Source organism: Taurulus bubalis (assembly GCF_910589615.1).
Source record: "Taurulus bubalis genome assembly, chromosome: 9".
Lineage (NCBI taxonomy): Eukaryota > Metazoa > Chordata > Actinopteri > Perciformes > Cottidae > Taurulus > Taurulus bubalis.
The window spans coordinates 10602948-10629115 of NC_136597.1; the positions used below are offsets into that span (position 1 = coordinate 10602948).

The 26168-nt window shown below is 42.5% G+C and overlaps 2 protein-coding genes across 2 annotated transcripts in view; one reads left to right on the forward strand and one right to left on the reverse strand.

Annotated features, from left to right (window-relative positions):
- Positions 1-5853, forward strand: part of abtb2b (ankyrin repeat and BTB (POZ) domain containing 2b) — a gene marked incomplete at its 5' end in the record, with an annotated part of 43010 nt that extends 37157 nt beyond the window's left edge. The window contains 10 exons of the mRNA XM_079224281.1: positions 234-330; positions 1210-1345; positions 1828-2105; positions 2199-2377; positions 2474-2579; positions 3580-3682; positions 3776-3863; positions 4038-4106; positions 4342-4455; positions 4708-5853. Coding sequence (XP_079080407.1) covers positions 234-330; positions 1210-1345; positions 1828-2105; positions 2199-2377; positions 2474-2579; positions 3580-3682; positions 3776-3863; positions 4038-4106; positions 4342-4455; positions 4708-4938 — 1401 coding nt within the window. The 3' untranslated portion in view covers positions 4939-5853. The remainder of the gene's footprint in view (positions 1-233; positions 331-1209; positions 1346-1827; positions 2106-2198; positions 2378-2473; positions 2580-3579; positions 3683-3775; positions 3864-4037; positions 4107-4341; positions 4456-4707) is intronic.
- A 4619-nt stretch (positions 5854-10472) lies between these two features.
- Positions 10473-26168, reverse strand: part of LOC306740882 (serine/threonine-protein kinase BRSK2-like) — a gene marked incomplete at both ends in the record, with an annotated part of 148087 nt that continues 132391 nt past the window's right edge. The window contains 9 exons of the mRNA XM_079223120.1: positions 10473-10689; positions 14002-14095; positions 14859-15039; positions 16139-16262; positions 17155-17203; positions 17331-18102; positions 19520-19580; positions 25432-25497; positions 25754-25904. Coding sequence (XP_079079246.1) covers positions 10473-10689; positions 14002-14095; positions 14859-15039; positions 16139-16262; positions 17155-17203; positions 17331-18102; positions 19520-19580; positions 25432-25497; positions 25754-25904 — 1715 coding nt within the window. The remainder of the gene's footprint in view (positions 10690-14001; positions 14096-14858; positions 15040-16138; positions 16263-17154; positions 17204-17330; positions 18103-19519; positions 19581-25431; positions 25498-25753; positions 25905-26168) is intronic.

Here is a 26168-nt window from a genome sequence, read left to right on the forward strand (position 1 = left end):
TGAACCTTGAATTTGACATGCGGCATGAATGGTGTACTTTTAATTCGAGGAGAATTAACCTGCTAATTAGGCACATGGAATGCAGGTTGTGCTACACAGTCCACAGCTAACTGCGGATGTGATGCTATACGCTCCAAAGTTGAGTGACAAATGTGAGGTCAGAGGCCAGGCCTTAAATGAGTTATAGGATGTCAAACAGTGCACAGTATAACAGATGTGGTGTGTATCTCCAGCTCCTGTTGGATGCAGGGGCCAACGTTGAGGGGGCCGCAGTCCGCAATGGGCAGGAGAGTACAGCAGACACCCCGTTGCAGCTGGCTTCAGCAGCAGGTGGGCAAACACTTGCATGCACACATAAAAGCACATGTACACACAAGGCACAGCTGATGTTTGTGTATTGTCAGACTGTGTGATGATCTCATTTATGGTGGGTAAATTACTATTTACTACTAAAAGTCGGCAGAAGAGAAACACGCAGAGATGAATGAATGTTGTAATGTTCTGCCAAACAACTAATAATAACTCTTTTAACTTATCTTAAACTTATTTTTACAACAATTATAAGTAACCAATTTTGTAGTGTGCTAGTTTTCATAAAGACGACCAACGGAAGCACAGGATTGAATTGTGAATGACGCGTTGGCTCGAGGAACAAGGAAATGAGAGGCTAAATGAAGGCAAAGCGAGAGCTAAGGAGTGCTGCCTGTGGTTGTTTAGAAGCCTCTGGACAGCATTCCTCTGTGGGATCAAATAAAAGCCACACATAGCTGTAGTAAAAGAGAAATGACAGTGTGTAAATAGGGCCTCATATGAATGAGTTTGTTTGTTTGAAAATGCAACATAAAGTATAATAAAACTTAATTTGTCCCTGTGGTGAAATGCAATTGTTGCAACAGTAAGTGCATTAAAGCCAGAAAGAAGACATCTAGAGTATAAAGTGCTCTAATGAATTAGAAAATAAGCAATACAAAAAACACAAACACTCAAAATAAAACCATAAAATATGTGAACAATTGTGGGGTGATATGTTAACTATTCAGAAATACAAAGTAGACTGCACCAGTGGGAAAAATACACAAGTAGAATAGATTACTAAAGTATGTCTTTGCAAACATCAAAGACATGTGTGGGTACTGGTAAAATATATCCCATTTAAATGTGTTTAGGATGTAAATCGGTATGTAATTGACTTGTTTATATGCTTCCTAGGAAACTATGAGATGGTGAGTTTGCTCCTGGCGCGAGGTGCAGACCCCTTATCGAAGACCCACGGTGGAAATGCCCTTACGTCCTCCCTCTATGAAGACATGAACTGCTTCAGTCATGCTGCCGCACATGGACACAGGTATGTGTGTCTCTCAATCTGATCTCAAAAAGACATTTTGTCGACAGATGCTGCTAGAATGCTCTGACAAAAGAAAGTAACGTTAACTCAGTCAGCACGCTGTCATAGTTGACCCAAGTCTGCATTTGTGCTTTGAGGAGAGATTCATCTCTTTCAGCATGTGGTGAAATGGCAGACCTTGATAGTTTCCGAGTATAAAAAACCTGAATTCAGGGCCTCCTATTCAGAGTCCATCTGTCTCTAAACACCAACTGGAAGCGTAAACCTCTCCACCTGTTCACTGCGTGTACGTGTGAACACAATGTAGACTCAACACTTCACATTCCACTGTGAGGGTGACAGATTATGTAATCAGAGAGGAGGGTACAGGGTCACAGAAATGGATGTATGTGGTCCAGTTTGGACATATATTAATGTTTCTTTCTGTCCTTCCCTCCTTGTCCTCTTTCTTTCCCACTTCTCCCTCCTATCTATCTTGTCAGAAACGTGCTGAGAAAGCTACTGACTCAGCCCCAGCAAGTCAAAGAGGATGTCCTGTCTCTGGAGGAGATCTTAGCTGAGGGGGTGGAGGGGGACGAGACCAGTATCTGCCCTTTCCTCCCTCTTTCCCCTCTCCCCACCCCTTCCTCTGGCCCCGGGGCCCTACCAGAGGTGGGCATAGCAAGGCTCTGCAAGGCCAGGATGAAGGCTCTGCAGGAGGCCAGCTACTACAGTGCGGAACATGGCTACCTGGATGTCACCATGGAGCTACGAGCTATGGGTACCTATCAAATGTCAGGAAGAGGATTGTCTTACTGTTCAAATTGTGACTTACCTTGAAAACCAAACAACATTTATTTTTCTTGTGACCTAGGTGTACCATGGAAACTACATGTGTGGCTGGAATCTCTGCGTTGTGCCCAGCAGCAGTCCAGGGCAGGAGTCACCCTCTCGCTCCTCAGAGAGTTCACCACGATCAAAGAAGAGGACTACTGCGAGGAGCTGGTCATCATTGGCCTGCCCCTGATGTTCAACATCCTACGTACCACCAAGGTAGCATCAAAACTCAGAGTGTCTCGGCGTCATGATATCAGCAAGACATTTAGTTAAGATGTGTGATGTAATCCCCTTTTTTCTCCTTTCCTCCAGAATGATGCCATTCTACAACAGTTGGCGACTATCTTTAGTCACTGTTTTGGTCCAGCACCTCTTCCAGCCATCCCAGGGATGAAGGCAACTCTCTCAGCACAGTTGGGTAAGAAAACTATGGTTCTTACTGTATGTGTATATGAACACACATAGCTCAGTGTTCAGAGCAGATCACAATAATAGCTTTATGTTTTAGATCACTTACTTTCATTAACTAATCTGTTGAGTATTGTTTAGTCTATAAAATATCACAAAACAGTGAAATACCCCCATCCGTCACAATTTCCTAAAATGTAGTCTGTTTACTATCACATATGATGAAAAGAGGCAGCAATTTCCCACAATTGAATAGCTGGCATTTTTGTTTAAATATGTACTTCAAGGCTTAATCAAATAGTAATTTTCCTTTGATTAACTACTAATTAAGAAATCATTTTAACTCTATATATTTCTGAAAAGAGGTTGCGTTATGCAAACACTTTTAGATAGAATTGACCAAAACAATGTGAAAAGCCCTGAACATACTCAGCATCTTAATTGAGCCAAGTACAAGTGCACAGCTTGAAATTAGAGATTTGTTTGCACCATAATGTTCTGCACACTCAATAACTACAACCTCATATTGAGTTTTCTGTAAATGCAAATTAATATCTGACTGCATTCAGGGATTGCTTAGCCGATTCTATAATGTGTGGGTTTGGCATTAAAAACGTCCCACAGACGTGGGTTAAGCTGATGCCAAACACATCGGACAAGGTTTTGAAATCAAGGTATTAACCAGCCAAGGCAATCCTTTTCTCTGGCTGTATGCACAACTGCAAATGAGTATTTTTCTATTTAGCTGAAGTCATAAAAAAAGTTTTCCAAAGATATTGTACCATGTGAGTGAAAAGGCTAAACATTTTCACAATTGGGAAGCTCGACCTAGACAAAGCAGAGGATTTAGACACAATCAGGATGCATCTGCATTCAAGACCGAACAAAGCTCTGGTTTCCTTAATATGTGCCAGTGTAATATTGGACCAGTGGCCAGACAGGTTTCCTTGTCACTAAAAGGTTATCCCGGGAATGGAGTTGTAAGGAGGTCCTGGTATGTTTTCCTACAGACCCTCATTTCCTGAATAACCAGGAGATGTCAGATGTGACGTTTGTGGTGGAGGGGAAGCCGTTCTATGGCCACAGAGTCCTGCTGATCACAGCTTCTGACAGGTGAGTCCAGACAAGTTCCCACTGGGCAGCATGATACATACTGAGCATTTAAAATCCTAGAGGGGTTTGACACGGATACTTGCTTTCTTTTAGATTCAAGTCTCTGCTGGCATGCTGTGGATCAGATGGAAGCCACAACAAGGAGATTGAGATCAGTGGCATCAAGTACAACATTTTCCAGGTAACAAATATACTCTTTATTTCCTGATTTTCAAGAATACTACCCAAAGTACGCAATCAATATTGATGGAATAAACTGGAGACAGATGTACTGCATATGACAAAACATGTACATTAATTAGTTCAACTATGGGACAGACTTTTTTTCTAAACAAGACCTTTGACCTCTCTGCAGATGATGATGTCATACCTGTACTGTGGAGGAACAGAGTCACTGAGAACTATTGTGCCTGATTTGCTGGAGGTGAGAATCGCTAAACAGATACTATACCATCTATATGAGTAGCGGTATGAAACATTTTACTGACAAATTGTAGGATTTCATCCTGGTTTAGGAGACTGGTGAATATTCAGTGTTTATGTGTGTCTCTATGTCTTTATCAATACGCTGGTTGTCCTTTACTGCTGTATCCAAGTTTTAGATTTTTTTTATGTTAGTGTATCAAATTTAAGACATTTGTTTGTGATTTCTCCGGCAGTTGTTGTCAGCTGCTAGTCTGTTCCAGCTGGGGGTGCTACAGAGACACTGTGAACTCATCTGCTCGCGGCTCATCAATCTGGATAATGCAGTCAGCGTCTACAAAACAGCCAAGGTGACAAGCACACTGAGACGTTTGGATCATATTGAGATGTTACGTGAACTATTAGAAGAGAAACTTTATTATAGAGCAGATATTTGCTCTTTTGTTAAATTCTTCAGTTTAATAAGTGAGAGGATTCTCATTTCACATCCAATTTACGTCACAAAAGGGCCACCATGTTACATGATTCATTTCCTAAATTCTACATTGGAAAGCAGTATTGTTGACACTTTACATCTATAACTGTGTCTTCTCTTTCCCCAGACCCACGGTTCGTTGGAGCTGAGCTCATTCTGTGAAGGCTACTTCTTGCAGCAGATGCCTGCTCTACTGGAGAGAGAGGGCTTCAGGAGCCTGCTGCTGGGACCCCCCGCGGCCCGGCAAGGAAACAACACTTCTACGCTGCTTCACAGCCGGGGAGAATCACCTCTCGAGGAGCTGGAGGTCACCCTGGCTCAACGACTACGCTCTCTCTGCGTCACCTCCCGAGTCTGAGGAAAGAAGACAGAAATAAGAATGTGGCAGTTGGCGTTGAAGTTTCATCTCATCACTGATCAGATGTTAAAGACGCTGTTTAAATGGTTTGAGTGCAGATGTTTTCTTAGTGACACTTGATACTATCTCTGGTGACAAGCAACTTCCACAGTGATTTGACACTGGGACACCGATCAGTGAGTTATTCGACAGCAGTTGCTCTGCTCTACGGACAATTCCGCATTTCATATTTCGTGCCAGGCACACGATCTTGAATTTATTGCAGTGTACAACATGTTTATGAAGAAGAAAATTGGACACTGTGATGTTTTTTTCCAAGGCTCTGGAAGCTTAAAAGAGAAGCAACAGATGGACGTAACAGGTGGGAACTCTGAATTATGAAACACTGCTGCCCTCTACTGGACAAAACTGGCAAAATAAACATTTGCTTTGGAGGAATGGGATCAACGACTGAATCAAGTGAGGCAGCCATGCTGGACTTTTGGCTTTGTCCTGTTCAGACTAATAATGCAGAGTGGGAGGGTAAAGGTAAACTTGGTGCCTCCAACATTGATGTAAACTTTGGATTAACAAATGTACTTTTTATGTATTTTTTATGTTTTTATTTTTTTAAAGGTATTATCGACGAAACAAAACACTTTCTAAAGAGTTGGATGGACATTTTCTATTTAATGAGAAAAAAAGATGTGAGAGTATTTAACGGGGTGTTCCCTTTTTATTTTGTTTTTAATCCAAGCAAATTATTAATATTATTGATGAAAAGTTGCTTTTGTGTAGCTGTTTTTCCAGGTACACTCTAACAGTTGATTAAGCTCATGTATGCTGAGGTTTAATGCTTCTTTACAGGTACAGCAGCAGAATCCAACATGGGATTTGGAATACATTAAGTCTGTTTTAATGCTAAAAATTGTAATAAACCTGGGAAACAAGTTTGGTCAGTTTCACTGGTGCATACTATTCCAAATATTGTACTGCTATCTGTTGTGTGGGTTTGTGTAGATTTACCTGAAGTCCAGGACAACTCAGACTTGCAACGGCACAGATCTACTTCATAAATGTGCATCAAAATACATCAAAAGATGAAATTAAACACATTTGGTAACACTTATCATGAAAGTCATCATAAGCACATTGTATTTACAAGGCTTATATGAATGTTTTTAATCATGTATGACATTTTATACCAATATTTTAAAGTATTTTAATCGTTGGACATAGTATATTATAAGTTCAGTATTTATAATGCGTTATACTGCCATGCCATAGTGTCAACAGTGATTGAAAGAAGAATTTGATCGCTAAATTATGCTGCAGGTAATAACTAGCATAATTTAAGACACCTATAAAGATACATTGAAAACTGGTCTAAATTTACCTTTAACTTGACCTAAAATGAAATCAAGTTTCTGCAGAATAACCACCCAGCTTTATCTTAAATAAGGTGCTGGAAGCATCAAAAAGCTCAAACTGAGAATAGATATCAGCACACGTAGATCTATGGAGAACACACTTTAAATCATATGTTTTTTAAATGGAACAATGTTTGACAAACATCAATAACATGCTATTATGAGCTTTAAGTAAAGTGACTTATGAGCAGTATTTACTGGTTGTGTAAAGCAAAACGTTTTTTCAATGATTATAAAAGTCGCACTTGACGCTGCACTCAAGTCGCTCCAAAGATGCCTCATTGGCCTCTGGCTCGCACGACAACGTCACCGCCATATTGGACCGGGAGAGACTGGCCTGTAGACGAATAGCCTGCTGCCTTTTGTCTTGATAAAAAAGCTGTATAAATTGTATATCTCTCAACGTACTTGATTTATATTCAAGAGATAATCATATAAGCCGAGTAACGTTAAGTTAACTCTTCCTAAAACCTTTGGTGACAAAGTATTACATTACTGCTTTAGGGTTAATGGATCACCGGTCTCAATTAGCATCAGTAGGTAATTATTAAAAGGTCGATCATTTTTTACATAAGCATAAAAAATAGTCATACAGCATGTCGACAAATAAGACATGGTAGAGTATGCTGAAGTCATAAAAACGTCATACGTCGAAAAAAAAAAAAAAGTATGTTTTTGTTTTATGTTTTTAATTCTAGGTGCAGCTCCCTGTCAGTCAGTCTCAGTCTCAGTAATTATATTAAAAAGGCACAGTGAGTCTAAAAATATATAGTATATAGTATGAAAAAGTTGTATATTATATTTCCTAAAATATTGTTAAAAAGTCAGCAGTAAAAATGACTTTTCAGGCAAACGTCAATTATAACGCTATCATGATCATGTTCATTTGGAATCTCTTGTAAAATGTAGCTCTTGGCATGAAACTTGAATAAATAAAGCTGTTTTCACAGCAATATAAAATTGATATTAGAGAGGGAAAAATGACCACATTTTTACACTAGCACCAAGCAGCTTGTAATCTACTAAAAAAATACTACTAATATCAAGCTTGTTTTTTAATCCAAGCAAATAAATAAAATCACACTCATTTTAATTGTGTGTTTTATGTAAATAACCATTATATAAGACATGAACAAAGTAAAAGGATAACATTTAGAATTTTTGACCGTTTACACTGACTTCGGGACTGCTGAATATATTTTTCGGGTCCGTTTCAGAAATCAAAATCGGCCAAGGAAATTGCAATCATTGCATCTCTAGTTGCGTACAACGTGCACACACTTCTGCACTTCACCGCAACTCAGCTGCTGCTTTGTTGGAAGGCAGCTTGGTGAGTTTGATTTGTTTTGGCAAGATTGTAAGATGTGTCTTATACAACAACTTTGAGATGATTGCCTCCATACATCAACACTTGTTTTGGGGTTTAGCTGAAATTTGGTTGCTTTGCAGCACTTAATATTTTTTATTATTAAAAAACCATAACCCTATGGTTTACACAATGGACATTTACTCTAGGTCCACACTTATATACACCCATACATGTACAAAGAAGGAAAACAAACACAGCATAACTTAATGAGTTTATTTGTTTCAGCACTGTAGATGCTCACAGTTATTTTATATGGGGATTACATCAGTCAGTTTTGTTCCTGCTCTGTCAAAAGACCGCTCTGGTCCTCAGAATCATCAGATGTCCTTGGTGCTGCTAGCTTCCCATTTAAAAAAACAGAAAGGAAAGTGAACGATAGGGTATTGCTTTGTGTTTGTGTACTGATATCCCCTCACTGTGTCTCTTCTACCACCAGGTAGAGAGAGCAGACATCCCAGCCTTCCAGGGAGAGGTACAGAGTAAAGGAAGCATCGTTCAAAACTTTGTGCTCAAAATAAGAGGAGGAGGTAGGGAAAGATTAGTGGGATTGAAGGAACAATAAAAAAGAAGGCCAGAAATAAAAGCAGAGGGGGTAAGAATTAGGGGATAGAGAGGAGATTTAAAACGTTAAAAGGTAATTTTGTGGAAAGAGAATTGATGAAGGCTGAGAGAAGGAGTGAGTTTGGCATGGAACATGAACACTAAAGCCATGCAAAGAAAAGCTCATGTTTGACATGCACACAGCACTACAGACTAAAAGCATAGAGCAGGAATCTCCAGCATGGTTGAGAAGACAATCAACCCCCACGGGTTGTCTGTATATTTACAAAAAGAAGAAGTAGATTGGGATCTGTAGAGTCCTTCTCTTCAGGCCCAGCCTACACGCACAATAATATGAAACTGACAAATATCAATAGAAGAGCATATTCCCTCTCCAAAAAGAGGCTAAGTCTACATTCTTAAATTACTGGTAAATGTTTTTTTTTTCAAGAGTTCCCACAAGTTCTCTTTCCCTCTACAGAGAGGTCAGGGAAAAAGAGAATTTGTTACTCGATGTTCACATAATTCTGTTAAATGTAGACCAAAACTAAAGAAAAAAAGGTATTTTTTTTCTTCAAATGTTGCCCCATTTACGAACACACAAGAGGGTAATAAATAACATTCAACTGACCTAACAGCTTTGTTCATATAAATAGCCAAGTTATAATAAATTAGGAAATCAAACAGTGTGATGGAGAAACGTGAATAAATAAGGACAGAAATACAAAAATATCCACAATTGCATTTGTCACGTCATCATTTTTTTGTTCCTCTACTTCTACTGCTGGTAAGTGAGGCTAAGAGAGAGGTATAAATGGAAAACCAAAGACAAAGTGCTGCAAATAACACAAACAGGAATGTGTTGATCATAATTAGTTCAATCAAACAAGGACATAAATGATCATGTAACAAAAATACACAGAATAATTTAAAATTACAGTATGTGGCAGGCGCAGGTTTAGCAACCTGACCCTATGGTATCTAAACATAGTGTCACAACTAGACATTTCATTTTTTTATACATAAGAAATGATATCAGTCTGTACAACAGAATAGATCATTCATTTTAAATACCCAAATACCCACCCTCGTCCCTCCCCTCTACCCCAAATAATCACATCATCTCCCCTCTGCCCTGCCCTGCTCACACCCAGCTCCTCTCTGAAATCACAATTCCAGTTCATTTGCAGCAATAGTGTTAAGTCTAATAAAGTCAGTATTTTAAACCCAGTTTTTCACAAAGTAAGTACATTAAAAAGCAAACAAATACAATCCAGCAAACATCCGCGTCGGCCGTTTTGGGCGTTCTACAAAACATCTCCCCCTTCTCTCCTCTTCTGAATCAGTCAGTCTTCTTTTTGTCGTTGTTCATGTTCTTGTTAATACATCCCAGAGTTTTCTGTGCAAACTGGACCTGTGCATGTAAGCATGTGTTTTGTGTGTGTAGTGTCTTTTTGTAAAATACTTTTCATAGTGATGAATACTCCTTGAAAGGAAAGGGGCGGCTTGGTTCGGGAAGTGTGCGTTTTTTGTTTCATTATGATTAGCTGTGCACATGCGCGTGTCTGCGTGTTCCTAAAATGGGGGGAACACAAAAGGTATTTTCATCTACTTCTACTGATGGCTGCCAGAGGTGGAGAAGGGGCGCAGAGGGAGATGAAGGTAGAAGTCGGCGTGAAGGGGTCTGTTTCCATGGTAACCCCCCACCCTTTTCAGCGCACCTCTAATAAAACGTCCTCCGTCAACAAACGTCCATCTCTATCGGCATGCTCGGGGGGTGGAAGGGTGGTCGAGGGAAGGCGAACAGAGCAGGGTGCTGGAGGCGGGGCTTAATAGGTTTTCTGGATAATTCCTGGTATCAGAAACAAGTCAGGTCATCACACAGGTTATCAGAGCAAAGGTCATAGACGATTAGATGGTTGAGGTAGAGGGGGGGATGATGATGGTGGATGCTAACGGTAATGAGAAAGGGAGTGGAAGGACTGATGTGTGTGTGTGTGTGTGTGTTTGTCATGTAGGTGCAGTATGCTGTTTATAAAATATTACTTTGATTCTCTTAATATATTTCTATCTATATAAAGTAGTTTTATACAAAAAGAATGTACACAACTTATTATGTACACCTAGTTATGTACAAATATTCTCTCTCTGTGCCACTGGTTTATAGTGATACTGGGATGGGTTTTAGCACTGGCTCGACTACACAGCCTCTCGATCTAAGACTCCTCCTGTGTCCCCAAAGATGCCACCGACAACTTGACTCTGTCTCGGCCCGCGGCGGGGCATTTGGTGTCATTATTTTCTGGCTCGTGCCTCCGGACGTGAATGGGCGAGGGGCAGTGCTTGGTGGGCGTGCCAGACGGGTAGGGCACCTGTCCGTTCTTCTCGTCTGAAAAAAGTTGGTTTATTACGTCAAAGAAGTTACTCAATGGGCTGCCTAGGTACACAGACGGGGGGGGGGGACAAAAAAGGGGAAAAGAGAGAAGAAAGAGAACAAACAAACTAATGAACAATGATGTTCACAGGACAGAGACGAGGCTACACGTAAGACAGAACAAGCAGAGGCGAGGATGACTGACAGACACAGCGAGGATGTCAGGACGATAAACCATGCACATGTAACAGCACAACCCATGAAAACACACAAGAGCCATTCAATCTCAAACTAGAAATTAAAGCAAATAGGGGCGCTGACCAGAGTCAGCATCGGCTTCTGTAGCCGGATACTACAGGAAACTTCTTCAATGGGTAAACTGTGCGATGCAGAAAGAGGAAGCGGGGCGTGTCATCTGTGTGAGTCGGTGCCCAAGCAGTTTGGGACAGCCAGAAGCCGGGCAGATGATGGAAGGTGGATAATGAGAACGCTGGTCGTCTCAAGGCAACGTTGCCCGTGAAGGATAATGAGTCTCTGTCTCCTCTCCTTTTGCTAAACCTAACTGTTTGTGGAGATTTCGCAGGCTTCATTATAACACTGATGTTGAGGCTGTCTACCTTGTGGCCACTGTAAGAGAAGTGCATCTAACACAGTAATGTTTGGAGGAAAGAGACAACCTTTGATCAACACATTTCTACACTTCAGTTCAGAGTTTTACACTGTCGCTAACGATTAAACCTGGACAAAGACATCAAACACGCCGGGTGGCTACATTATCATTGTGCCAACTCTTTGAAGTAAGAAAAAGTCCAGCTCATGCTGTGTGCTGAATAAAATGGGTGAATATGCTAAATAACACAAGTTTATATCTTTCTAACTGTTATTGCTGAGTTTGTGTTTTGTGTGTGTGTGCGCGTCATAGAGTATGCATGCAAATGATCTTTCTGCAGTGCCCCACTGCAGGTGAAGTGGGAAGGACACAAAACATGAGAAAAGGAGCAAATAAAGAGTCAGAGTTCTTTTTGTTGAGGGCCATTGCACAGCGCAACTATGAAAACTCTCAGTCACAAGTTTATGTGAATAGGTGGCAGAAGATGCATTTGCACAATAGAGTCCTTTGGGCCGACAAATGAACAGTGACAGCATCGGCAGGGCTGCTGCACAGACGACAAAACGCACACTCACACACTGGACCTGAGAGTCTGTGTCTGTGTATCTGCACTAAAAGACTGTCGGAAAGTGGAATTTCTCTGACAATATGCACATGCTGCCAGTGTTAAGACAGCAGCAATTCGGCAAACTTCATCTAATCGTGAATGTGTTTGTGTGTTGCCCATGTGTGTGTGTCTGTGTGTAGAAGCGCAAATGTGCCACAGTTGGCTTCGCCTGCTCCATTATCCTGCTGGAAAATGGTTGCAGCCAATTTCTCTGAAATGTTCCCTCTTTCCCTTCTCATGTGTGCATACTTTCCCCATTTACTCACTTCACTCCGCCCCAAATCTGCACATTTCCAAAAATGGCAGGAAAACTCATGAATCTTAATGATCTCGCCTGCTTCATAAAACGGAGACAGTGACCTCTAAATGAATGGTTCTGCTCTGCAGTCCTAAAGTATGCTACACTCCTTTTATTGTTCCACGCCCTCCTATTGTCTTCCTAAGCTGGGCTCCCAGGTATGCGTCTGTTAAGGGTGATTAGGCGACATAATGACCAAGACTTGATGAAGCCTTTTGTTTGACACACATTGGTATGCAAAGCCAATTTAATTCTTAATTACAGCCAGTGACCTTCTGAAAAGGCCCTGTGGTCAGGTAGCACACAAAGTGTGTTAGGAGGTCACAAGGAAGTAGGGAGGTGGAGGAAATTGAGTTTAACACATTTTTTCAAATTACTGATAAGTACACGTTGACCTGTTTTAAGATTTATATTACGGTGAGCGATACTCTGATGGTGTAAGGGCATGAAATTAATTTAGACAGCGTATAATTATTTAGGTTTTTTGTCATATTTTCAGTACCCTCTTATTGATAAATGGTTCTCATATTATACATAGTACATATCTGCTGCTGAAAACCCCCTCAGCAGTCATTTGAACCTAATGTAATATAATTTATTCTAATTTCAAACTTCAGTCTGTTAATAAGCCTAAACATGAAATATCAGAAGTAATTGGAAAACCTAGTGAGGTAAGATAATCACAACAGCTGCGATAACTGCTGTTCATTGCTCAGTGCCAGTGAGAGACATATTGCCTAAAAACCACAGTGCAAAGATACAGCTCACACTCGCAACTTATGGGAACAGACCAAAAGCTGTATGATGGCAAGGTGACTGTTCAAAAAAGTCCGACATGGAATTGGAAATGGATTTAAAGGGTTAAAGACACAAACATAGAGACATCGCTTTTATGATTCACGCATGAGATGAAATTGACATCCCAAGAACTCAGCACACCTGATAAAAACGGTGTATTTCAGGCTGGTGGCGTTTCCCCATGTGACCAGCAAGTGGAGCTGTTGTCAAGACGATGACGACTAAGACGCACTCAAACAGAGCAGTGATTCACGAGGAAGGACATGCTAAGAGCAGACGGGGAGGAGTGGGGTCCCTATTTCTCTCTTCTTTTCCTTTTTGTCTTCCAGGCTGTGTGCTGAGCGAAAAGGACGTAGCCACACTGGGGAAAGAATGGACTTACAGGTCCAGTGCCTCAACATCAACCCCACAACTCATGAGATGATGGAGGGATATTTAAATTACGTCTCAAAGTTCACAGGTGAACGGTTAGGTGGGGATTGAGGTCACCCGTCAGAGGTTTTTTATCTCTCCTTGGTGCCTTTGGAGGCGCCAAAAGAGGCTGGTGGACAAGGGAAAACAGGTGGAGGAGGTCCTATTGTACAAGTACCCAGAGAGAGAGAGAGAAAGAGAGAGAGAAAGCAGGTGTGGTGTCACAGTGCGGTGCAGTGCATTGTGGGAGTGCGTTGAGGTGCAGTGGTGTTGCCATGGTGACAAGCTCCGACGATCAGTCTTGGAAGTAGGAGTAACAGAATGCAAATCAGCTTACCCTACCTCCACTCTAATCTTCACTGCCAGGCCAACGAGACAACATTTGACCCGCAGTCGGTGCTTGAGAGCAACTCCCACTCTTTCATGGCAGCGAGGCGCGGGCATGCAAAGGAAGCCGTTTTGAGAACCGGTTCAGGGATTTCAAGCACGGGGGAAGAGGAAGGCAGGATTTAGCTTAGCTTCAGCGGTGAGAGTGGTTCGTGTGGGGGTGTGATGGGCGGATGGGCGGATGAGGCGGTGGGGGTAAGGGTGGAGAGGTTTTGGATAAGATTTTGAAATATTTTTCTTTTGAAAGGAGGAGTTCCTACTCACCAGACAGCTGTTGGACCCCTGGCTGGTCATGCGTGCTTAACAACTGGCTCTGAATCGTCTCCACTACTCGCTTAAAGCGCCGACTGGGTCCTAAACACAGCCACACGGACAGGACATATTTGTTGCAAAACAATCTACAGGTCGCAGCACAAAGGCAGACTTTAGGCAGACAGATTCATTAAGAGAAGAAAAAGTAAGGGTGTGCATTGTGTGAAATGTGAGCTGGAGAAGCTGCAGAGAGCCTGAGATGATACATGGAGGCTAGAGAGGGGTGTTACTGTAAGCTCCTGTTGTATACCTGCTGTATACAGTATGGGACAGGGACGAACCAGCAGGCTATTACACTCCATTCTGCTCAAATGTGTGTGTGAGTGAGAAAGAGAGTGAGAGAGAGCATGCATGTGTTCCTGCAAGACTAAGCATGCACACATGATTGCTTAGTATGTAATCTTGCATAGCCAGACCTCATCTTCTAACACTCAGAGAGGTTTGGGGGGGAAATCTTATCAAGCATTCAGGACTGCAAAAAACCTTAGGCAGCCTTTCTTTTTGGCAGTGAGTTTTTTTGAGTGTGACAGCATTCCACTCGACATGCAAGGGATACTTTTCCACACTTTTCAAAGTGACTTGTGACTTTGATTTCCCTAGACCTCGGTAAGACAGATGAGATGGAATGCTGTTTATTCAAGATCCCATAATGTGTACTGGGACCCTACCCTCTTCTAATTGGCTCACAGACCTGCGGTTCCCAGATGTTGGGTTTGCACCTGGTTCATTGTGCCCAATGCTTGCAGGATTAGCGGGTAGAGAAAATGAGGGTGAGGAGCTTGGTGTGAGATGACAGTGTCCTGACCTGAGAGCAGGGTGAAGGTGACAGAGTAGATGCCGTTCTCCTTCGTGGCCGCTGTGCTCTCCGTGTAGGTGATATCAACCTGGAATTTGACCGGCTTCTGGAAGACTGTTGGGCCGGCTGTGGACTTGTACTCTGCTCGGAAACTGGTCTGGGAGATCACACTGTGGCTCAGGCTGGGGATCTGGGAGAAAGGAAGAAGAGCATTGAGTAAAGGCAAAATGGACAAAGAAAAAGAAAAATATGTAGTAAAAAAAAGGTGAGTAATGGGATTATACATAGGGAGCATTGATGTTACTTTATTTTTCACACCTCGTAAACGACAAGGTGAATACACCCTCATTAAAATACTCTCCACATACTACGAGCCACAGTTGGAACTCTAAGGAGATTAATGCCTCGTGGAGTAGCCATGCATGCCAGGGAGACTTAAGCTAATGTAATCTTGAGTCATCCAACAACATTGCACTCTCCCACCTAAAATGAATTTGTATGCACAATGAACAGGTGAGCTCTGAAATCGTCACGTTTCGCCATAGTGCTGGAGAGGGTTTGACATTCCATTAATACGAGTGTGCCGAGAGGTATAATTCCACTGATTCAGGTGTCAATCTCCTGTCTGGAATACCAGCTTGCATAACCCAGAGGGGAACAGAGCTACCTCCAAGGATGGGGACACTGATTTGACATTGACCTGCACTGGCAGAGTTTGCATTTATTGAGACTTTGTTAAATTTAACAGGGGTGAGGGTAGGTTTTGTTCAATTATGTACACTGAATATCAACCCACTGCTGAACGTTTGTTGATACAGATTCTGCCGCGCTTGCTGGGAAACCCTGATTATAAAACACCCCACACACCAAGATACAATTCACACTATCTCTCAATTTCTCTCACTACCCATCTAAATATACACTTAAACACACACACATGCTCAATAAACGATATAGAGGGCAAAGCATCTATATGCTAATGATCAATGCTCTCTGTTGATTTTCTATTGACCTCAAGTGAGTCTGCAGTCAGAGAGAAAACAGAAGCACTGAACACAAGCAGTTTCCTGAATTGCTACATAAATCAGAAGCATGTTAGCAAACACTCTAAGCCTGCCGCATAGCATTGCCAATCACCGGTGCTGTTAGAAAAGGCAACGTCCTGCAACAGCAGATGCACAGGTAATACTGCTGCATATTCAGATTTACAGAGAAAAGTTGTGGTACAGGGATCTGGTGGGAGTAGAGGCAGGGATGAAGTAAGGAAGGAAGACACTGTGAGTGTGTACCGAGAGAAAGGCTTGAACGATGTCTGCCTTGATGGAGCTGAGAGGCTTGTCTTTAATGACAATGAAGATCTGCTCCTCTTTTTCCAGGTTGATGAAGTTACCAAACCAGGATTTTTTGGCAAGTCTGTGGGGAAAAGACAGGAAGAAAAAAACAGTTTGTCAGCTGTACGTTTATATTCTATTGTCTTCGTTTTGCTTCCTTGTTAAAACCAACCCTTCAAACCATACATCTATCCATCCATAAAAATGAAGAGCTGGTGAAGATATCTCTCTCTCTCTCTCTCTCTCTCTCTCTCTCTCTCTCTCTCTCTTTCTCTCTCTCTCTCTCTCTCTCTCTCTCTCTCTCTCTCTCTTTCTCTCTCTCTCTCTCTCTCTCTCAAAATGGAAAGGAGCAAACGGAGGATACCCTGAGGGAAATAAGCTAAGGGAGAAAAGTTTTCTGAAACTTCACCTTATGTGCAAATATGTGGTATGTGTTAATGCATATGTATGTATGTATGATGTAGAGACAATTGAGCCTCTATGTGAACAGAACTGTAGGTCCAGAAAGGTTGAGGTAGATGAAATCACCACTGGCCAAAGTATACTTACACCCACTAATAAGCCATATGGACTCCGGTTCTGTGGCATATTAATATAAAAAAATCTTTTCCAGCCATCTCTCCAACTCCTTCCAGCCAGGATGTTCTTCTCAACCAGGTGGAAATGGCCAAGCCAGAGAGCCAGCCATATGTAGGCCAACTTTGAGTTATCAGGCCCCTGGGAGCGCAACAACATCACACAGGCTACCTTACCTCCCTCATAACCAACCCAATACCTCCTGCTACGCTGCTGCTTCTCCAGCCCAGACCAGACCTGAGATCATTACAGGGAACTCGACAGGCACAAATCAAACATTCACGGATGTAACTCTTTCCAAATCATCATGCTATCAAAAACCAGCCTGTTTGAGCCAATGACTGAGGGGATGACAGGCTATGCATAGTGATGAAAGTGGTGGTATAGTATCAACTCACTCTGGGGAAGACTCTGGTGTGAGGCTGGACATCTCCTCTTGTGTGGGAACTGTGGAAGCAAGGTTAAAGTTCAGAAAAAAGAGAAAGATAAGAAGTAAATTTACGATTTAAGGAGGGGTGAAATTAACACAAGATAATTCAGAGTTTACCATAGAAATGTGCTGGAATGTCAGTACCTTGAAGTTTTCTGCGGTGGAAGCGTGGTGAGCCCAGGAAGCTGTTTTTGATGGAGTTGAGGCGTGTCCTCCAAGGCATGCCTCCGATGGAAGGGCTGGGGGGCGGCGTGGGGTTGGGGGTCCCGGCCGGGCTGTCCTTGGGAGTGTGCACCGGAGTGCCCTTTGGGGTGGGGAGGGGGCTGCCTCGAGGGGAGGGGTGAGGTGTAACCTGTATGAGCGGGATAGATTTGGGCTGGTGGTCAGAGAATGAAGAAAGCACCGGCACCACGGGGTGGAAGTGGTGTAACCGGATGGGCGACAGGGGCACCGCTGGACTGAAGGTCACAGAGAGCTGGGGGTTGGTAGTAAAATGGGACCGCCGTACCTGGGGGCTATTTGGGAATGGAACACTGGAGATGAAGGATGGGGAAAAGGGTGACGGTGAGGAAGGAGAAGTAGGGGTTGGGGGCACCGAGGCAGAGGGTGGATGTAATGGGAGTTGGCAGGGACTTGATGGCTCGGATTTGGCTGCAGATGCTGGATCTGAGTTTTCGAGGAGCGGGTTGGATCGTGTGGCTTGGAGGGGCTTGGGGAGAACTTTGGGCTTGGTGGGGAATGTCTGCGTCTTGTTGAGTGCTGCCGGCAGGGGCTCACTGTTTGGAGCGAGTGAATTTGGGGTGGAGATACGGGGCCCTGTGCGATTGGGGACGGGCTCAGGGGATGGGCAGGGGCTTGTATTAGGGGACTGCGACAAGTCTGGGGACTGAGGCGGTACACAGAACTTTCTGACAGGCTGGAGTGAGAGGACACAGTGTGAAGACACGCAGCACGATTACAGCCAAGGGCCAGAGCAGGTGGAGAAGGAGAAGAAAACAAAGCAATACAAAGGGACACATGCAGGCACACAAGCACATAGATGAGACATAAAAGTGTAGCAAAACAAACAACCACACATCCAGAAGGAAGAGGCAGACAAATAATATGGAGGCAGGTAAGATGTGTGCATACACGGGAGAGAAAGAGGCATTGGCAAAAAAGAAAGACAGAAAAGAAAAGAAACATGCAGTTAGACCATTCAGTGACTCATGTCAAAAGAAAACATAAATGAAATGGGAACAACAAGAACAGCAAGCAATACACACGATTAAATACATTTAAAAAAGAGTAAAAGATGGATTTAACCTATGTAAAACATAGGTTAAATGCTGGCAGAGAAAAGCAAGCAGACACTGACATGTGTGAGAGACAAAAGGCCAGCTGTGAGGGCAAGTTGGGCTGTCTCAATATCAGGAGGAACAGCATTATGGTATCTCTGCTGTAAGGTTTATTGATCAGTTTGATTTGTAATTGTAAAATTGCAGCCACAATGGTGCACTGATAAACTATTTTTCTTGGATGCCTCCCCTTTTTCCAGACACAAATCTGAAAAAATAACCCCACACGGAGCCTCTCCTTAAGAGCACAATCCAGGCTTTGCTAGGTCTGAGAAATCTATTTCCCTTTCAGATCAGCCTGACAGAACCTGTGTGGCGCGAGGAGCTCGTTTTAGGATCCTGGCTAATCCCGATCCTTCTCAGGTTAGTCAGCTGGAAAAGTTTACCACAAGCTCCCCAGCTCTGAGCAAGAAAAGTTGGATTTTCTGAAGCATTCCTGGAGCTGGATTTCCAAAGAGCTCAGACCACAGAAAGCAAAAGCAGGGATAATACGCAGATAGGCTAGAGAGAGAAGAAGCTTTTAGGAGAAGGTACGGTAGTTTGCTGTGCTGTGACGTCCCTCGAGGAAGTTCATCAGCATGTTTTACTTAACAGAAATATCCAACGATATCGACACATGGAAAGTCTGAATGAACACCGGATAAGAGGAGATTATCATAGTGGATCCCTGCTGACCACAAAACGCAAAGGTAGATCTGAACTGTGAATTAAAACTTAAGGAGAGGAAAAATAAGCTATATCTCAGACTAATAATAAAGAGGAAAAGTCCACTGTATTGCATGTGCGGAGAGATACAGCCATAACACTTTCATAATGAATGTGCTGTGCATTTGTCAGAAGCCTCGGGCGATGTAGCTGTAACGAGCGTCTTTAGATCAGCAGGAGTTTAATCTAATCCCTGAACATGAACAACTAGATAAATGAGAACTGGGTTAACAGGTGTGTGTCGCCAAGTGTATGTGTGTGTCTGAAAGTACATAGAGGGTCGTGACTTACCCGTGGGCTGCTGAGTGGGCTGGTGGAGAGGCCAGAGGAGGCTCCACTAATAGACCGAGACCTGTGGCACAAACACGCACAAACACACACAGGGGCAGAGGCAATTTGTTGGATCAGCATGTGTACCTGTTACAGGTTTCAGTAAACACAGGTGGAGGTGAGAGCTTGGAGGTCACAAGTTGCACACAGTTAGAAAGCGTCACAGTATATGTCACCAATCATACCAAGCACAGTAGTTGCAATCAAGCCCTTTGCAAACACAACACATATTCCCACAAAGACAGTAAAAGCATGGAAACACAGTAAAAGCACCGACTTGACAACATACATTTCTAGCATTGACTAGCAGCAATTGGTCTCAAACCAACTGAGCTCAAACTTTGGTCTTCAAATATGCTTATTTGACTGTGGCTTCTCCCACGAATCTGTAGGTTGCTTTCCACAGATTAGCATTCAAATTAGATCTCCGACCCGTCTAAAGTCTGGTCATTAAACAAACATGCTGAGTTTTAGGCCTTAGCACTGGATCAGTAGAAAATATCTTGAGGGGGGAAATGAAGTGGGACATTTGGTTGAGTGCCATTTGTCATGTTGTTCTTTTCCCCCGCAGATGCCGTCAATAACCCCTATGAGCAGAGCCCTGCTCAGAAATGAACAATCACAGGACAATCTGTCTCCATCAAGTGCCCACGCACACACACACGCACACACACACACACACATACACAACACACACACAACAGAGCCCGTCAACACTTGGAAACACCAGCTGCTCACTGTCACAACACTGTTCCTTTTTGTCATTCAATCTAACAATACCCCTCTCCCCCCTCTTTTGCTTTTAGCATTGATGCATTTGTGAACATGTGGCCAAGCCTACAGATCTTTTGTCTCTCTTTGAAAGGATAACGACACTACAACTAGTATTTTTTCAACTTGCTTCGTTGTAGAGGAAGACCTCACGGACAAATGTGAGGGAGTCTAGGCGCGATGCGGGAAGGAGAGAGGAATGCAAGAATGAAGGATGGGAGAGAGAGGGGTAGAGTAATGGAGACTGATGTTCATTCCTGGTGCTGGAGCAGTCCCACAGGACCACAGAGGCATCCTCACATGGACACAAAACTGTGTACACGCTTACAGCTAGTAGCCATAAAAATGATACCGGTGCTGTCATAACAACAAGCCCGGATAAAGATCTATATACATCAATCTCCTAAAAAAGTAGAAGCACTTATTTGGGTTCAGCAACCCATCTCCTATGAGCATTACATTTACAACCACCACAAGAAAGAACTGATACTGGAGCAGGAATATTACTCCTGAGAGACCCAGACACACAAACAGAACAGAAGGGAGGCCACAGATACAATGAGAGGAAAATATAGAAACACCCACTCTTAGGCTATTTTTGCAATTCTCTCAGTGCCCCTTCTGTGAGTGTATTCATCGCACACACTCATGAGTAGGCGTGAGACCACGTTGGCTAGGATTTCTTGTTTAAGAGAACAGTCGACCAGACAGTTGCTATCATTTACATTTAAGTCCGTTAAATCCACTGAGACATGCCCACAGTTGCTCACTAGAACGTCTGTGCACAAATAGTCAATCGCACTTCATCTAAACATGGCCAAAACACAGCGTCCTCGGGCCATTATGAGCATATTGGTAGAGGCACTCGGTATCTGTTGGTGTTGGACCTGCAGTTCTATAAAGCTAATGTTACAGATGGCTATATGCGGTACATTAATGAGCTGTCAGAGGCTCACCCTTGCTTCGGAGAGATGATTAATTTTTAGTTGATGAGTGTTTTATTCGTAGTGAACAGCGGGCACAACTTAAGTAATATGTTATCATCTATCATGTAGTAACAAAGAGGCCATGTTATTCAATCAGTAGCAGAGGAGATGCTGAAGCCAGCTACAGTAAACCAGCTGTTTCTCTGTGTGTTCTTGCTTTAAAGGGTCCGTTGCAAACATTACCTCATCAAAAAAAACATGTTCTCAAGTAGTATCTAGCCCGACAGAAAGTTTGAGTTTGATTTGCCCGAGTTCTGAGAGATTTATTTTTGGAGAGATGTCTGCCTCCCCCCAAAAAACAATTAAGGTGAGTGGAATTGTTTTTTGTGGTGCTCCCAGCATTTAAAAATAACACTTAAAAACCCATAAAGCAACTGCTCTTTCCAGATACAATATCCAATTACTCTGTACTTCACAGAACACACTGTCAACTGTTTTCATATCGGACTACTTTGTCGTAATAAAGCAGTTTCAATGAAAACTGTTTATAGTGGGGTTTGAAGATAGACATATTGCTATTGAATTCTTCAATACCGTTATCACCACTGGTGGAATGTAACTCAGTCCCATAATTAAGTAAATCCATTTTGTTATTTTAGACCTCTACTTCACTATGTTTTAGAGGGGGATATTGCACTTCTTACACCAGCACATTTATTTAACAGCCACAGTAAGTATTTTTACTGAAGTGACATTTCAAATGCAATACTTTTACATACAATATAGTCATTTTACATACTGTTTAAGTGCAACTTTTACTTGAGTAAAGGATTTGAATACTTCCTCTTCACCACTCGTGACCACCACAAATTAAATGTTATTCCCATCTCATAAAGGGATATCTCACCCGGACAAATAAAACAAAAACTATATGCCTTGCAAGACAGCAATGATACAAAATGTAACCCTTGCATCCATACATGTGAATATAATGGCATATGTGTGGCTCATTCAAATCTTCCTTTTTTCCATTTAGTACTCAAGATAACATTTCCCATCAGCCTGTTTTGGAATGGGGCCCATGTCCTCAGTGTGTGACCATCGGCTGCGTCAGAGTCCCATCCAAAGCACTTGTGGGGGTCTAATGTTGGTCTGTGGGGGATGGAACAAGTACAAAAGGGTTCTGGGATGAGGGCATGGACAGAAATAAAACAAAAGTGAAGCAAAACGTAATGGATGGTGCCAGGAGTCAAACAGAGAACAAATAACAAAGCCAAAGCCAAAACACAAGGCTCTGCTAGCGGGATTTAAGTCAGGTGGAGAAAGTTCCCTATTTCTCATTCTCCCTCCTCTGTACTGACTTTCTCCTGACAATGTAGTACGCAGAGTAGATATTTATATAGATCAACACATTTCCTTTTCCTGAGCCCTGACAACTACCTGAGGACTTGCGCATTAATATTCACAGCTCAGCATCTCAAATTGCTAAATGTAGTAAGACCCCTGATGTAGACATCAGTGGTTTAGGTGCATTACTTGTGCTCATTTGAGCCTCTTAAATAAATTAGAGTCAACAATTAGCATGAGAGCCTGACTTATTAAGACTGCTCCGACTAACCCAACACATTCAAACTGCATGAAGCAACTAGAGCAGATCTGTAAAGAGAAAAAAAATATCAATTGATATTCTCTTCTTCACACTGCAGCACTTTTCCATATTTCATTTACATATCATTAACCTCCCTTCATTTCTCCTGGCATGTTGTTAAGATTTAAAATTAAATCAGTGGGATTTCTTGGGCTTTGAGTTTGGCTTAAAATGTCTTTTTATGATACTTTGGGGTATATAAAGGAGGAAGTGGACATTTCCGTGAGAAAATGTCCATGTGTGTTTCTCTGCAACGTGGCTATTGCAGCATTTATCCCAAATCTATTCAATTATACTTCACAGAAGCAGTCAAATCATCAATCACATGTATGAAAATGCAGTCTGGGCATTTGATCGGATTATTACTGCCTACATGAGATATGTGAGGCAAAATGCTGGATAGGGATTGAGGTTCAGGCATTTTTGTTGTGTAATTTTAGATAAAACCGTTCCCCCCCCTCTTCCATCATTTGCGCTGGTGGAAATCCTGTCAAAACACGTTTCAAAGTCAGTCCTCTCTCTGACACCCTCTGATCTGAAGTTCTACGAATCTTCTGTGCTGTCGACAAAAGTTTGCTGTCGGGGAAAGATAAGGTTAGGTTCAGAGAAAGTCAGTCAAATCATTGGGCGTTATTCTGCTACGTATGTGCTTCCACAACGGCATCGCCGATAAACACACACACAAGCACGCACATGATCAAACAAAGCGCATACAAGGATGCGATAAAAGGTAAAGAAGTTACACAGAGGCTGTTGTCTCCCCCGCCCCCGATCAGATGGAGAGCCGTGAATTGCAGTGGGGGGGAAAGCAACATAAAGTGAGGGAGAGACTTGATTTGATTTGGAGGCGGATGGATTGTGGTATAGGACCCACTGATAGGAAGCCAGACAGAGAAAAACTAGCAGCATCTCTACATTAGCATAGCAATTCCATACAAACAGAGGAAGGGGGGGCGTTTGGTACTAAAGGTCAGCTGCACACAAGGAAAGAGAACGAGAGAGAGAGAGAGAGAGAGAGAGAGAGAGAGAGAGAGAGAGAGAGAGAGAGAGAGAGAGATGAAAGAGAGAGAGAGAGATATAAAAGAGTAGGGGGCGTCCCTGAAATACATTTGGGTGGAGGACTAAAAACAAACACACTGATTTAAAGTAGCACGGAGGAAAGATGCAGCGGAGCTTTTTAAATGACTGCAGCTGCTGCTATATGTAGGACCCAGACAACCCTATTTCATGTGACTTTTCATTGAGATTTATAGAAGTAAACTTAAAGGTCCTGCTTCAAGTAAAGGTTCAAAACTGTTTTTTCAGTGCCCTTTATGATGTTTGCCATTCAGTAGTGTGTGATCTTTGAACTGGTGTTTTCCTTTTTTTTAAAAAGCATTTTTATGCTCAATAAAGTTATTGCAAACTGGCCTATTTTAAAATGATTGCCTTGGCTGAAACAGATGAGCCAGAGCGAAGGGCAGAAGGTAGCTTCTGAACTAATGCAACCTTTAAATGGAGAGAGAAATAAGGCTTGGATCGCCTGAAGGAGCGGAGCAGAGGCGATGAAACACAGGGGGATGAATGTTAAAGTGAAATTCAGAAGCACCAGAGAACAGAAAGAATTAAGCAGAAGTGTTTAGAGGTGTGAGCTCTTGAATATGATTTACAACTTCTCAAGTGGCTTCCCCCAGTGCAATGAGGTGGGAAATAAATTCAGGATATTTTGTTGTTGGCAAAAGGCTGTGGTGAGGCGTTATTAATGTATCTGACATTTAGATGAATATTCAATTTTATATCTAATTTTTTTTTAATCTATAGAATATATGCTCTCGCTGCCTCTGCATTTACGTCCCATGCCTCGTAAAGCTTTTTGCAGAACTCTGCCAATCTGCCTATCATTAGGCAGATCAGGTTATCACCCCCTCAGATTCAATCTTACCCGCTGTCACAAATGTCACTGCCTCTGAGCAGAAATATGTCGTGTGATGATATATTGCTTGTTGAAATAAGATGGGGAAATAGATTTTAAATCAGTCTGCTATGCCTTGTGGGGGTGTAGTTCTAGCTTGACTTCCACATTTCTAAAATAGAGAAATGGAGAAATGTTCGGCATCCGGAGAAAGTGGGACACAGTATGGGAGAACTGATTATCAATGCATTCAGATTATGAAAGAGGAGATAATTGAGCTAACACCAGAAAAGGGGGTTTTTTAGATATTAAGGCTCTGACTTATAAATGCACCGTCTTACTCCATTTGAAAATTAAGTAAATTGAGAGAGTTATGTCAAATTTGAGCAACTGCCACCCCAAAACGGTTGACTCTGTTTAGACCCAGCTTCTTTCCTTTTGAAGATGAGTTATTGATTTAATAAAAATAGACTTGTGAAGCCACCACATGCAGCATATATCACCATTTAAATGAAGCATCCTTTTAACAGAAAGCACCGCTGCATCTTTCTGCTGCCGTAGAATGTCTCCTTGCATGAGGGGCGAGACACAGAGCGAGAGGAGGTGAGCGAGTGAGGGGTGAGTGGCAAGTGAATACCTTTCTTCTTTGCTGCGTTTTGTACTGGCGTCAGGAATATCCACGCTTTTACTGTACACTGATTTACTACAGTGAGACAGGAGACAAAGCGAGCAGAGCGTCAGTCTCTGTTGATGTTTGTCCACAATCTAGACTGCTGACACCAGAGCCAGTTAGACCTGCTCAAACACCACTGGGCTGCGAGATTAGATTCTACACACACACACACACACACACACACACACACACACACACACACACACGCACACACAAAAACTACTGCATGTCTATATTTGTTCATTTGAAAATTGTATAGACTTTTTCTGTTCACCTCCATGCGTACCTCTGTCCATGCTGTGTCATGTCGATAGCCCTCCTTGCCGGTACGGGCGAGCCTCCGTCTGTGACACTGAGCACCTCCATGGACTTCCTCTCGGGTCTCCTCTTGCCGTGACGGTTCAACATGGGAGAGTCCACCCGCTTCTTTGGGGGATCTGTGCGAATCAGTGAAACAGATCGATTCAGAATCAACACAACTTACCCGACGTCTCTTCCCGTTAATGCGTGCGTTTCTAAACAACGAGCGTTTTGGTGCGTTGCTTATGTGTGTGAGCGTTTGAGTGATGTTTGGAGCTGATCACATTGGCATGTTAACTAATAATGAATAAGGAATGGTTTCCCCCCAGACCTTGAACTAATGGCCACTGTATTGACTGTATCACATTCACTGAAGAGGGAGTCTATTAATCAAAATGTCG